We start from the raw sequence: 14,453 nt of genomic DNA, 5'->3' as shown, positions 1-14,453 counted from the left end.
TTATCGTAATTATTTTTTATTTAAATTGCAGTAGCATTATAACAAGGAAATGATAATAGGGTGGGGGGAAATATTTGATTTGCACATATATGGAATATGTAAGATCTTCTCTGATTGGAATGAAAGTTCCTGAATCCATACTATATTTCCAAGGTCAATGCGATGGTAGCACTGCAGTCTTTTACAATTTCAAAAGAGAACCTAAAGTATAAGAAAGTTTGATGTAGCTCTTCAAATGGTTTACTATAAAGAAAGACCACAAGGGTATTCAAGTGTAATTCAGCCTCCTAGAATATTGCTGAATTTTCTCCTAAAAGCTATTAGACACATTTGACTGGGTTTTCTTCCGGCTTCTTCGATGAGGAAGGCCTTTGGAATTTCTTGTCGCCGCTGACCCTTTCAAGGAAGTTCTGAAGGATGGTTTTTTCTGAACAAACAAGTGAAAGAAAATGAATCACTAAAGCTAGAATAACCAGACCTACGCAACATCAATAATGATTTCACATTAGAACAGGAAATAGGTGGGATATCAAAGGGTCAAATCCGATATGACATTAACGTATCTTTGCTTTTTTGTATATGTTCTGTTTGTTTTACATTGGGCTTTTCTTTTTCAAGCAACTTGTTCCCTTGCTGAATCAGAAAGAGCTGACTGGACTGGACTACAAGGGGTCAATTACTCTCCAGTTTTTCCACTGCCTTTTGGTACAGTATGTCAATGATTGTGTGGGGTGGATTTTAGTGTACTGAGGGAAACAACAGGAATTCTCCCTTTAAATTAGTTTAAAGGAAGCCATTAATGTATAAGAGGTAGAAAATCTCCTTCCAGTGTGGCCCAGTCCCAAGGTTGGACCCTTGTGTGACACCTCACTGGTCTCCCTTGGAACTTGCTGGGCCTGCCACTGTTTGCTTTCTCTACTTTGCTGGGCATAGCTATGGGCCAAAAGCAGCTGGGGGGCAGGGGCGGGCAAAAATTGAGATAGTTTGGCAAAGGCACTGATATTCCTTCCACTTTCCCCAATATTCCCGCCGCTGCTCCAGTCTTTGAGTTTCTAAGCTCTCTTGCCCATTCACAGTCACTCACTTTTATTTACACTTCACCCATTCACTCGCTCATCCATTTGCTCACTGACTTACTTACCGGGATACCTGTAAAAAATATTTCGTATTTATATTTTGTAATTCTGCAGCTTTGCCCAGAAAAGTGGCCTATAAATAGTACGAACACACACATTCACTAATTCACTCACTCAACCAGTCATTCCCCCACCCACTCATTCACTTGCCCGCTTTTGGTTAGCTAGGGCTTTTGGGTGGTTAAGCTATTGGTGACAGCAGAAGTGTCCACCTGTCTAGGCCTTCTAGTGTGCCAGCCCACCAGCTACCTAGGGCACCTAGTCACCTGTTACACCAGGAGAACATAAAAGCAACACACCAACTACCTGGAAGCAGTAAATAGCTCAAGTAGTAGCTGAGCTCAGTGAGATAAACCTTAGGCACCAAAACCCTGTAGGCCAGTCATGTGCACATTAGATGCAAAGACAAACTTAATGCTGTGTCCAGTTTGTCCCAAACTCTGTCTAGTTAGCCTGTAACAAAATCAATCCTTCTAACCAGAAATACTTTTGTCATACAGACCAGGGGTAGACAGATGTCTAGGCTCATGCAAGTTTGTTTTTCCCTCCCTACAGGAACCCAGAGGTTCATCAGTTGCAAGCATACCCTTAGAATTAAATAATGTTGTGATGAGGAAATTGTTCCAAGTATCAGAACTGAAAGTGATCTCATAGTGCTACCACACACAATTCCACTCTTTGTTACCACCCCACACCTATTTTCTTTATTTCAGCTACATAATTTGGGCAGACAGGGAGTCATTTTGTTGCTGTCACTGTTAAACAAGTGTGAGTCAGAAATCCTTGCCAATGTACTGGGAATCATCCAGAGATTGCCCATAGATCCTGGCCTACCATCTCCCCACCCCTGATATAAACTGGAGGGTTGATGTTAGGGATTGGCATAATCAGGCACCTGTCTAGACCAGTGCTATTTTTCTAGAAAAAGGGGTGCTGGAACTTACTATGAAGGCCTCCCTTGTTCTTCTATTATTTATTTATTTATTTATTTATTTATTTATTTATTTATTTATTTATTTATTTATTTATTTTTACTACTATTACTGTTATTACTTATTGAATTTATATACTGCCCTTTACCCAGGGGTCTCAGGGTGGTTCACAGAATAAAACTAAGATATAAAACCACAAGATACCTAATAAAAATAAAAACAACAACCCAACAGCCCCCTACAAAGAACACATTTTAAAAGGGCATAGGCTGTAAATTGGATCAACCAAAGGCCTGGTTAAAAAGGAACGTTTTTGCCTGGCACCTAAAAGTGTATAATGAGGGCACCAGGCAAACGTCCCTGGGGAGAGGATTCCACAGACGGGGAGCCACTGCAGAGAAGGCCCGTTCTCGTGTTGCCACCCTCCGAACCTCTGAATTGGTAATGTCACCCACCTGAGAAGTGCCAGAACTGAGTTCCGGCTGAAAAAAAGCCCTGGTCTAGGCCCATGCCCACTACCAATCCCTAGAGCCTCCTGTCCTGACCCTTCCTCTGGTTTCTGCTGAAAACAAGAATATGTTTCCTGTGACTCCGACTAGGCAGTGAGATATATTTTTTGTGATAAATGAGGTGAGTGAGCCTTTAGCAGGCTCACTTGTAAAATTATGCCCAAGCATATGCACCCTGAGCCACTCTACAATTTCTCCTTCCTTGTTACTCCTTAGGTCCTGCCACACACACAGCCTGCTATGAGGCAATGTGAGAATCCGGTTTTCTCCAAATGGCCAAAGGATGTGACAAATGAAGGGGATGGTCAGTAATAGGACCAGAGGAGGACCAGGGCAGGAGGTAGCAGTTGTGAAAATCATTGCATCAGCATTGGGCATTACCTATATTTTTTCAGAGGAAATCCTTCTGGGCTTCCTATAGGAAATACCTGGAAAATAAAAAATAGGCTAGGAATATGTTGTTGGTTTTCCTTGACAGAGGGTCTGTGCCTTTGGCGGCTGCATGAGAAACAGAAATTCAAAAGGTACAGCTTTCCACCTGTTACTGCAGGGATGAGGAACCTGTGGCCCTCCCAGTGTTGCTGGACTACAACTCCCAGAATCCCTAGCACATTGGCCATGCTAGCTGGAGCTGATGGGAGTTGGAGTGCCATAGGTTCCCTTATCCCTGTATTACTGCGGCTCCATTTGGAGGAAAATGGAGCCTGCTGAATTTCTGCCATGCACAGAGCCTCTTTCAAGAAAAAAGAGTATATGGCAATCATCACAGAGCAAAGGAAAAGAGAAAGAGCACTGCCCTGTAACCCTTCAGAGAGAAAAGCCCCAGAAAAACCCTACAAAGCGGGAGGGAAGGTGGAGAAAATAACTCACTGGCTTCGTATATAGTCACCAAAACAGCACAGATAATTCGGCCATCACATCAAACTTAATAGGAGGAAACAAAGATGCCTGGTGTGCTTCTGTCACTAAGTAGACCTGGATCTAGTCAGCCACCTGGATGGGAACAGCTAGGATATCATTCTAGTGATGCATCATCCAATATCCCAAATATGATTCAGTTCTCTGAGTGCCATTACTTTTGTAGCCAAAATGACAATAGTCATGCACAAGATGGAGGTATCAGCAAACCAGGGGTAACCTTGAGGTTTTTAGAGAGAGAGAAATGGAGGAGAAGAAGACACCCTCCCCTTCAAACAGCCCAATGAGGGCTGAGCATACCCAGTGCCCACAGAATGCTTTCTGCCGGATGAGTTAAAGAAGAAACCCTGAAAGATGGGAGGAAAGGGGAATGGAACAGAGAGATGGTGGAAAGGCAGAAGAGGAGACACATAGATATAAAGACACACGCACTTGCTCTCTTGGTAGTAGCCAGCCACTGCCCATTCTCTCTCAGCAGCCAGCAACTTGAAATGTCTGGTGTGTATGCAGCCTTGCTCCCCCACATGGGCTCCTGCTCATTCATTCACTCTTGCATCAGCCAGCACCTGCCCGTTCACTTGCTTACTCACTCACTAGTCAGCAAGCCACCCATTCACGTATTCATTCACCCATAGGCTCTCAGCTGTTCCACCTCTCACAAGCCATTCACTTGTTCTCTCGCCAGCAACCTGCCTACCTGTTCACTTGTTCTCTTGGCAGCTGCCGCTCACTCGTTTACTTGGAGTAGGGAGAGCTTTGAAGGCTCCCCTCTCCAAACATACACGCACACACAACATTTTCATGCAAGATCCCCAACTTGTCCCCATTCTTTCCCACCTTCAGTTAAAAAAAACGCACAGCCAAAACAATATCACAAACAGAAAGATATATCAGCAAACTCAGAGGAATCTAGAGATCAGCAGAAGTAGGAAAGATCTTTAGGGGGAAACCCCATGGGGAAGTAGAAAATAAAACCAAACATCCCGACGAAGACTGAGCAATGTTCAGTTGCATTTGAGTGCTGACTGACAGTTTAAGGGTGGGACCACAGGAGGGAGAATGGAGTATCCTGTAAAAGGAAGATGGAGGAAGAGACACATAGATTTAAAAAGGGGAGAATTATCACATTGAGCATGACCTCATGGATAGAAGTGAGAACTGCCCATAGACATCAATGGACAAATCTAAATTCTTAATGTAGTTGGATTTGGGCACTAGTACCCCACCCACCCACCCTAAAAAAAACCCCCAAAAGGTAGCAGTAACAGCAAAGAGAAAAGCTCCTGCTGTTTTAACTCAGTTAATATTTCAGGTGAAACATGCATTTTAAAAAATAACCAGCTAATGCAAATTCCAAAGAAAATGATGTCAATTGTCCCTATACTGGAAGCTGGAGAGGCTGTGCTTGGGACAAGGCAGTTTATGACAGCTTTGCAGTGTAGATCACACTAAACACTGCAAGTGGTTTACAACTGGAGTGTTGTCCAGATGTATTAGACCACTACTGCAGTTGGGAATTAGGCAGAGGCTGTCTGTAATATACAACAACCCTGCAATGTTAATCCACTGTTTTTATCCCCACATTGCATGTTGGGCTGAGGAAGTAGTCTGCAACAGCATTGTGTTATGTTATATATCCCTATTACAAGTTGGAGGGCTGTGCTGAGAGAGTAGAGTTGGCTTCCTCCAGTGAGAAATCCCCCCTTAGGTCAATCTACTTAATTTCCCTCTCATACTTCCTCCCAGGTCAATTCAAGTACTCAATAGCATGCAGGAGCCTTATGCTCTACTGACTGCCATGCAAACCCTTGAAAATACTAGAAAACCAAAATTGTGGACATGGACCCAAATAACAGCAGAGACTCCTGTCTTTCATGCTAACTTTTGGGGGAGTTTTCTACCTGCTCAGCCATGGATGGCTACACACACCCAAGATACACTGCAACATTTTGTTGCAGAGCCCCACTTGCATCATTTTAATCTTCTGGGACATAGGGCAGGAGATAAATATTATGACTAATTTGATCATGTACATTGTTCAAACTATCCTGGTCCTACAATCTTCCCTGCAGACAAACACAGGCACAGAATCTATAGTAGTTGAAACTGCATGATTTTAAGTCTCAAAACTGTCAAGTAATTCATTTGGCTGAGCAAACAGAATCAGATCAGCTCTACAAATGGAAAAATGAGAACACTTAGAATATTTTGTCATTCAGGAAGTCTTCGCTGCTTTTGGCTCCCCCAACGCCTATTGCAGTTTATTATCCTCCACCCTCACCTACCTGGATGAGGAGCTCTGTCCACATATGCTTTAATTTCTTCTGGGTCTAAAGAATTCAAAACAGACAGGATCTCATTATAATCTTTCCCAAAATCTCTCTGGTATGTGGTCAGATGTTTGGTATGTTCATGATTCCAGATCTGAGCAAAAGATACTGAAGGAACTGTGAAGAGAAGCCAAAAAGAGAGAAGTGAAACCATGAAATAAAGAAACCACACCACTGTTCCCCCGCCCCTTCCTCTGGAATGCTCTGGCTTTCCAATTCCACGTTTTGCCATAATAATGACAAAGGATGCCTCTCAGGTGATCTGCTGTTCAGGGGTACCCACAATGGCAGTGCATGATTCTGATGGACTTTTCCCTTATAGGTCAATAACTCATATGCTGTGATTTCTACTGATGGAACTCAAAGATTAATGTAACCAATGACACCTTTGCTGATAACAAGCACGAGTGTAAATAAAATCACAAATCAATATGCAGGACCTAACATTTCACAAAGGCAGGGACTTAGTTAATAATGATCTACAATTTCCAAAGCACAGGTACTTTTCCAAATGTGCACTTGTTTTTCAGTTATATGGAGTCTAGAATTATTTCCGTGAGATAGTACTTCGTTTGCCTTTTTCAGGCACTCAAACAGCACATAATTGATAGCTGTGAAAATACAACTTCCCTATAATAGCATGTAATAATTATTAGCCCTTTGTGAAATGTAGTCAACATATTCTCTATTCAATATTGCCTGCAATGCCGCTTTAAGGGATATAAAGAAGAAACTATATTTTCTTTTCCTCTTTTTAGTCAGGGAGAATACTGGAGTGGGAGGGAACCTATTTTAGGTTATATGGTGGATTGGGTTTCTCTTGTGAATTCTTAACTGTAATGCTTAATTATACTGATTTAAGCCACCTTAGATATTTTTCTTGGAAATATCGTTTAAAATTAAAATTAAAATTAAAAAGTTCTTTAAAAATAAAGCAATGACAGAATAATTTAGTGGCGAGTTTCCTTCAAGCTAACCACATGTGTCGCCTTGCCCCTGTGATTGAGGGGGCCCAGGGCTGCATGATGTCAGCACCCCCGGTGGTGTGCAAACGTTGTCCATGCATGCCATGCATGCCGATGGAAAGGTTTGGGGGCCCCGGCCCTCTGATTTGAAATTTTGGGAGGGGCCCTGGCCCCCACTGCCCCCCATACTTGGTGCCGTGGTTTCGTTGCGGTGGATGCCAAGACCATTGCCTATTCCATAGTAAGAGCAATTCTCCTATGCAACCTACTGGGTCTAAGTGGCTCTTGGGAGAAGAAATCCTCTTTCTCTCATTTTCTTTGGAAACCTCAGCATCACTGCTCAAATATGTATTATCTGCCTACATTTGCAAGAAAATGGGGTTCAGTGAACCAAATTCCAAAACTGGGGTTCAAACCCAGAGTTTCATCTATTTTATTGCACCCAAAAATATCCTTACCAGCGCCTTTCACTGGAATATGGCGCTTTGCATTACATCCATATTTCCAAGTATAGTCCCTTAAATCTGGATTATTGGCTTGGGGCTGGTAATTATGCCTGAATTCAGTATCTGGTGGCTTGGGCACTAACATTTTCCAGTCTGAAGGAGCAGGAGCACCATCTCTTGGAGCACCTGAAATGAAAGAGTAATGATGCGGCAAATGTAAAGAGCAAATAAATTTCTTTTTATAAAAAATGTGGAGGAGAAATCACACAAAAAGCAAATGGCAGAAAGCCAGTTAAGCTGCAGTCCTACACACACTTTCTTGGAAATTAAGTCCCATGGAACTTAATGAGGCTTACTTCTTAAAAAGTTGGAAGGGACCCCAAGGGCTCATCTAGTCCAACCCTCTGCAATGCATGAATCTCGACTAAAGCATCTATGACAGATGGCCATCCAACCTCTGCTTAAAAACCTCCAAGGAAGGAGAGTCCATAACCTTCCAAGGGATTCTCTTACATGGTTGATCAGCCATAAAGTTCTTCCTAATGTTGAGTCAAAATCTCTTTTCTTGTAACTTGAAGCCATTGATTCAAGTCCTACCCTCCAGGACATAAGACAAGCTTGCTCCATTTTCCATGTGACAGCCCTTTAGATATTTGAAGGTGGCGATCATATCTCCTCAATCTCCTCTTTTCCAGGCTAAACATACCCAGTTCTTTCAGCCATTCCTCATAAAGCTTGGTTTCCAGTCATTTTGGACATATGAATATGATTTCTTTACCGAACATGAGACTCTTAATCTCAGGATCATGTGTTCAAGCCCCACATTAGGCAAAAGATTCCAGCACTGCAGGGTGTTCCTTCCAACTCTACAATTCCATGATTCTTTGATTCTAGGACATACAGAATCTAAGTTAAATGCTATCTTCCATGACGGACTGGAGATGTTTCTGACTGAAACATGCCTCTTTGGCTTTCAACTATAGATGCAGCCGTAAACCTCAACTTGACCTCAATAATAATATTGTCAAAGAAGGAAGGGAAGCCAAAGTCCTCACCTGGTTGTATTCCTAAATAATCTCTTGCGTAAGCTGTTTTATACTGTTTTTTTAATACATCCTCGATCTCTTGCTTACTAATAGGTTTCATCCAAGGTGAATAACTTTCTATAGATATGGGTGTTTCCTCTCGAGGCATTTGCCAAATCAGGAACCGCTAACAATGTAGAAAGTGGGGAGGGGGAGGAGAGAGACTGAATATGAAAATGCTGATTAAAAATGCATTTCATATAAACCGGTCTTCTACTTTATTATGTTCTGTTGTTCAATAATCATTTTTCCTCTTTCTAAGGAAAATACCTATAAACATGTCAGATTAAACCACAGTTAAGAACAAACTGTGGTTTAATAACCACAGTGAATAAGCAAAGTGCTCAGAAGTTCTCGTTGAATTCCTCCTTGGGCAACCATCGGTCCATCTAGTTTTAGTGCAGAACATAGAAGCTAGATTGTTAACTGAAACAAGAAACTATGAACATATAATGCTGGTCCTGGCACAACCACACTGGTTGTCAATTAGTTTCCGGGCCCAATTCAAAGTGTTGGTTTCTAAGTCTTAGATGGCTTTAAAGGACCACCTTTCCTGATACGTACCCACCCAGACCCAGAGATTGCCATCTGAGTCCTCTTTAAACATCACGTTCAATGGAGGTCTAGAGAGAAGTGACAAGTCTTCTCTGCATTAGCTCCCCTTTTATGATGGAATGCTCTCCCCAAGGAAACCTGCCTGAGCCAACCATGTGATTATTTCAGTGCCAGGCAAATATGTTGTTTTCCCCCCTGCAACAATGATATATAACACTGACTGGCAGCAACTCTTCAAAGTTTCAGATAGGATTCTTTCCCAGTCCTACCTCAAGTTCTTGGGGGTTGAATCAGGACCTTCTGCATGCAATGCACGTGCTCTACTATTGAGCTACAACCCTATGCTTTGTGCATGACTGTCCCAAATTCTGCTGAGGCCAAACTAGTTGTGACATTAAGCATACAATGGGTTCCTGTGTGCTTGGCTTTTGTTTACTAAATCTCAGGCACTGCAACCCCCTCAGCCCAACCCAGAGCGGGATTGCGGCTTGAGGAAAGAACAGATCTAACCTTTTGCCTTGACAGTCTTTTAAATCCAGATTGGATTCCCCACAGCTGCTACCTGCCCCAGAAGCAAAGTGGCTCTTAGCATGTTTACTGGTTGCTAAGTCTTTCCTTTCCCCTGACAATCCTCTTTGACGATTTGGTGTTTCCAAAACCAGATATCCTCCAATAGGTCATTTCATATAAAAGTAAAATGCAAAGCACATGTAAAACCTTGGGTAGAACAAGTGCATTCCTTACTTCTCCAGGCTGAGGATTGTTTCTCCTTGCAGAGCCAGCCCTTATAGGTTCAGCCTTGGAATAAGGCTTCCAACAGAACTCATCTCTGTAGTTATTCCTTCCAGTAGGCTCATCTACTTGAAAGGGAATGACATGCCCTTTGCCTGCTCTGGCACTGCAAGAAACAATTGAGATGTTAATGAAATACAATCATGGCTGCTACCTTTCAACTGCTCCTGTTTTAAGTACAGTACAGTGGACGCTCGGGTTGTGAACGTGATCCATGCATCTGTGCGTCTGTGCACGCACAGATGGGTGGCGCTTCGGCGCTTCAGTGCATGCACAAAACGCAATTTAGCGCTTCTGCGCATGCGCGACCACTGAAACCCGTGGTCCGTAACCCGAAAAAACACATCCTGAAGCATCTGTAACCCAAGGTATGACTGTACTTAAGAACTGTCTTATCCTAGTTGGATCATCTAGCTGAGTACAGTGGTACCTCTGGTTGCGAACAGGATCCGTTCCGGAGTCCCATTCCCAACATGAGCAGAATGCAACCCGCGTCTGCGCGTGCGTGGGTCATGATGCGCTGCTTCTGCGTATGCGCATGACATCATTTTGAGCGTCTGCGCATGCGCAGGCGGCGAAACCCGGAAGTAACCCATTCCATTACCGCAGGACATATCCTGAAAGAACGTAACCTGAACCGAACATAACATAACAAGAGGTATGACTGTATTGTCTTCACCAGGGGCGGAGGAAGGGGGTGCAGTGGGGGCAGGTCACCCCGGGTATCACCACTGAGGGGGAGGTGATAAAATGCCGGGGGCACTCACCGTGAGGCCTGTAGCGTGCCCGAGCCACGTGTCTCTCCTAGGAGTGACGCGGTGGCTTGGGTGCCCGCAGGCTCCGCACTGCCCCAAACGGTCCGCCCGCCTCCTCCCCCTCAGCTGTAGAGCAGATGAGGAGGCGGCAGGCAGACTCCTCAGAGGCCCCGCAGAGCATCCCGCCCAGGTAGGGCTGGAAATGACCCACATTTGAAACCCAGATGATCTGCTGCCAATTTTGTGTGAAGACCAGTGATGGAGCAAGCCGATCAAGCCCCTGGGCACTGGGCAAAGGGCACATGTGCCCCCCCAGGCACCCGATCGGCTTGCTCCGCCGCTGGTCTTCACACAAAATTGGCAGTAGATCACCAGGGTTTCAGATGTGGGTCATTTCCAGCCCTACTTGACTTGAACCTGGGACCGACTGCATGCAGAACATATGCTCTGCCACTGTGCTGAGGCCTTGCCTCCATTGGGAAGGACAGGAGGAAGCAGATGCAACTGAACCAGAGACAAGGGAGAGGTGAAAAAGAGGCCATAGCTCAGTGATCGAGAACATAAGCTTTGCATGCAGAAGGTTCCAGATTCAGTTATTGGAATCTCCAGTTTAAGGATCAGAGTATGTTAAAGACTTGCACCTGACACACTGGAGAGCTGCTGCCAGTCTGAGTAGACAACTGGACATTTCAGAGAGGAAGTGTTATAAAGGAAGGAACTGTGAAGGAAAGGGAGCAGTGAAAGCAAAATTTGCTAGCTGTGATGGTTTCATAAGATGGGTGGGGGAGTTGGTCTTCCAGATGTTGCTTGACTACAAGTCCCATCATCCCTGACCATTGGCTATGCTGGCTGGGGTTGTTGGAAATGGGAGTCCAACCACATCTGGAGGGCCAACTCAGCTCTGCCAGCTCCTTGTGCTACTTTTGGTGGCATATTGCATGTGGCAAGGCAACCTCTAGAAGACAGCAGGAGCTCCCACCGGCCAAATGTTGCTTGACTACAAGTCCCATCATCCCTGACCATATGGACATTAAAAGTGCACAGAGCCTCTCCAGTCCAGAATTTCACAGCCTTAAACAACATGTGTACTCCAGGCCCAAAAGGTAACAGGGGCTCAATTTCTAGTTGTATTCAGGGCAGAGAATTCTATATAGTCTCCAAAGTGAAGCATTTTAAATATTATTTCCACATGATAGTTATAGGGCCAAACTACTTGCTACTTTACACAATCTTTTATCTTAACTTTCCTTTTCTAGTGGTGCTGATCAGATACAGCATGGGGAAGGTAATGTTTTAAGATACATGCTAATAAAAGGAGCCAAACAGCAAAGGCTTTTGAAAAAATGCTTGAATGGTTTGAATAAGTTAAATCGGTATCATCTTACCAATCTGCACCAGGATCTGTTGCAGGATTAAAGACAAAATCGTGTCTCATTGTCGTTTCATAAGGATCCCACTTTAGTCTGCCTACTAAAAACAGCAACTGTAAGTGCTATAAATTCTAAACACTTACTAGTGTAATTTCTTTTTACTAATCAGTAATGAGAAAAACAGTGGGTGAACTATTTCCCCAAAAACTATTTGAAGTGTCTTGGCACCAATGGGAGCTTGTTTCTCAATGCAAATAACAGCCTTTGGGAAGGGGGCAATCTGGATCAGGACCACAGGGTCCTCCTTTTCCCATAGGGTGAACCTGATTGAGATTGCCCTTCCCAAAGCATATTATTTCCTTAAAAAACCAGATAACCATGCAGCAGTTAGTTGCATGGTTATTGTCACACTGAGGTGCTCACTTACGCTAGATATAGAAAACAGCCTTACATTTTAGCCAGTTCACGAAACTGCCGATTCTGCATTGCCTTTTCTCTCTCAGAACCAACCAACTGGCACTCTACCTTTGCAAAGAATCTTTACAAAGCAACATTCAGGATCCATTCTGATTTGATTTAAAGAGACAGTGCCCTATCCCTCCCAAGAACTTTCTGCCACTTATCAAAGTGTTCTCATATACTGTTCTCATAATGTGAGTTGTAGAATTATACTCACAACAACCATCCATGTAACAGTGAACATAACTGTAAGAATGGTAAAATAAAAAAATAAGAAATCCTCTTGTGTGTGTTCCAAACTAAACAAAAATAAAAATTGGCCTCAGCCTCAAAATCAGTTGGATTTTTAAAAGCTTAATTTTGACCAGACAGTGTCCTTAGACAGCCAACGTGCCAATTAGGTACAGTTAATACACTTCAAAAATTTAAAAAAATAATTATTATTTTACTAAATTTACTTTTTTGAGCAATGTTGCCTGCAAGAAAATATGTGTGAATGAGTAAAACAATAGTTCTGGATTACTCTTCCAGTTGTTTGAATATTATTTTCAAATTTGCTAAGCCTTGCAGGAATACATGACTTGCAGGAATTCAACTGGTACATTTTTTTCTGGCTTGAATGCCAGTGGATAAGAAGTTTTATTCCCCCCCCCCCCAGTCTCATGGTACCCCTGATTTCTACCATTAAAAGGGCTTTGTGCCTTTATGTTTACATTATGTTTACATAGGCCCACACATATTCAGGTGTATATATATTTAGCCTCAGCTCAAAGAAAAGCATTCTGCTATGTGACACTTTGTACATTTATATTAATTACTTATACTGTACTAATATGCCATTTTTTAAAAAAAAAAAAAACCTTCCATAATTCATATTTATTTTGCCTTTTGTCTCAGGAGCTCATGGTGGTCTTTCCCTATCATATCTTCACAACAAGCCTGTGAGGTAGATTAGCTTGAGAGAGAAAAGGTCCAAAGTCACACTGTGACCTTCACGGCTGAGTGTGGATTTGAACCTGGGTTTTTACCAGTCCAAGACCCACACTCTAACCATGTGGCTGGTTACCAGCAGGAGAGTTACCAGCAGGTAACTCTCCTGCTCAAGAAATTTTGGCACCTGAGGCGAACCATGAAATGACTAGTTATAACTTGAAATAGATGAAGCGCCAAAGATAGATGAAGGGCCGGCCCACCCATGAGGCGAGGTGAAGCAACCGCTTCAGGTGGCAGGATCCACAGGGGCAGCAGATCCAGATGTAGCTCTTTATTCCCGTCTTGTCCCTGATGTAGATCTTCACTCATCCCTTTTTCCCTGGCGGGGGGGGGGGGGAAGGACGCCATTTTGTGGTGCGCCTCAGGTGCCAAAATCTCTTGGACCTGCCTTGATGACTAGCTTGCATATTTTATTAAAGTATTCCAGGCATGCATAATATTGTGACCCTAACGATGCATAACATAATCAAACCAATATATGGCCCCCGCCCCGACTCAAATCCAACCTAATTCCTGCTACCCTTACCCCCTACCCCCGCCCCCATAGCAAAGTTATCTGGCAAGGAGCTAAGGGCAAAGAACTTCACGGGGGCTAATGCGCAAGCTCCTTTCCTCGCGCTTGCGCGTCCTGGCCGTTCTGGATTCCCCCCCGCTCCCGCCCCGCGTTCTAACCCTCTGAGCGAAGCGTGGAAAGTTTTCTCACCCGGGGGCGCCGGCCGCGCTGACCTGGGTCTCCACGGGGGGACAAAGGGAATGGAGGCCGGGGGCGGCGGCATGGCGGTGCCATGGATGGGGGGCAGGAGAGGGCCGGCCTCGCGCTCTGGGGGCTCCATGCGGGCCGGGTTAGCTCCAACCCACCCGAGCGCTGTATTCCGCTGCCGGCGAGGGGGGCGCAGAAGAAACGCGGGGCGAGATGGCGAAGGGAGGATGCCGCGCCAAGACGGGCGGCGGAGCTGTCGGGAGGCGGCGGGGGACACCCTGGGCGCTGCTGGCCGCTCGGTTGCCCCGGCGCCGGGCTTGTTATTGTGACCAAGGGAGGGAGCCGGTGACTTTACACCCTTTCCTGCTTCGCCAGGGCAGGGTGAGGTTTCACAGCAGGCAAGGAGGGCAGAGAGGGAGGTCGCCTCTGGGGTGGCCAGAGAAAATGGTCCTTTTAAAGTCAACCACAGCAAATCCATGGTTTAATTATCGTATTATTATTATTATTA

General features: G+C 44.3%; 1 protein-coding gene across 8 annotated transcripts; it reads right to left on the bottom strand.

Moving 5' to 3' along the window:
• On the bottom strand, positions 1-14,261 carry TEX26 (testis expressed 26). Of its 8 annotated transcripts, XR_014155989.1 has the most exons (8): positions 13,446-13,775; positions 11,809-11,893; positions 9,621-9,774; positions 8,292-8,448; positions 7,249-7,422; positions 5,781-5,942; positions 3,448-3,570; positions 1-427 (listed from the first exon to the last, which is right to left on the bottom strand). XR_014155989.1 is itself a non-coding variant. In XM_081859169.1 (7 exons), exons 1-7 carry the CDS (start codon positions 14,076-14,078, stop codon positions 321-323), a joined length of 969 nt encoding a protein of 322 aa, XP_081715295.1. In that variant the 5' UTR covers positions 14,079-14,261; the 3' UTR covers positions 1-320. The 8 variants fall into 8 exon arrangements, 7 of the variants coding, with proteins under 7 accessions (XP_081715295.1, XP_081715296.1, XP_081715293.1 ...); XM_081859169.1 differs by lacking the exons at positions 3,448-3,570; positions 13,446-13,775 and adding an exon at positions 13,949-14,261; XM_081859170.1 differs by lacking the exons at positions 3,448-3,570; positions 13,446-13,775 and adding an exon at positions 13,949-14,261 and having other exon boundaries at positions 11,809-11,890.
• Between the last annotated feature and the right edge of the window lie 192 nt (positions 14,262-14,453).

This window comes from Podarcis erhardii (genome assembly GCF_964252035.2).
Source record: "Podarcis erhardii genome assembly, chromosome: 4".
Taxonomy (NCBI): Eukaryota; Metazoa; Chordata; class Lepidosauria; order Squamata; family Lacertidae; genus Podarcis; species Podarcis erhardii.
The sequence above is the reverse complement of the archived record's forward strand: the minus strand, read 5'-3'. Positions and strand labels throughout refer to the sequence as shown.

Excerpts from the sequence above, each read along its gene's own strand:
- TEX26 (XM_081859167.1), bottom strand. The coding sequence starts at position 13,593 with ATGGCGTCCTTCCCCCCCCCCCCCGCCAGGGAAAAAGGGATGAGTGAA. Across the intron at positions 7,423-8,291 it reads TTATTTAGGAATACAACCAG|GTGCTCCAAGAGATGGTGCT; the intron begins GTGAGGACTTTG and ends CTTTCATTTCAG. Across the intron at positions 428-5,780 it reads GGACAGAGCTCCTCATCCAG|AAAAAACCATCCTTCAGAAC; the intron begins GTAGGTGAGGGT and ends TTGTTTGTTCAG.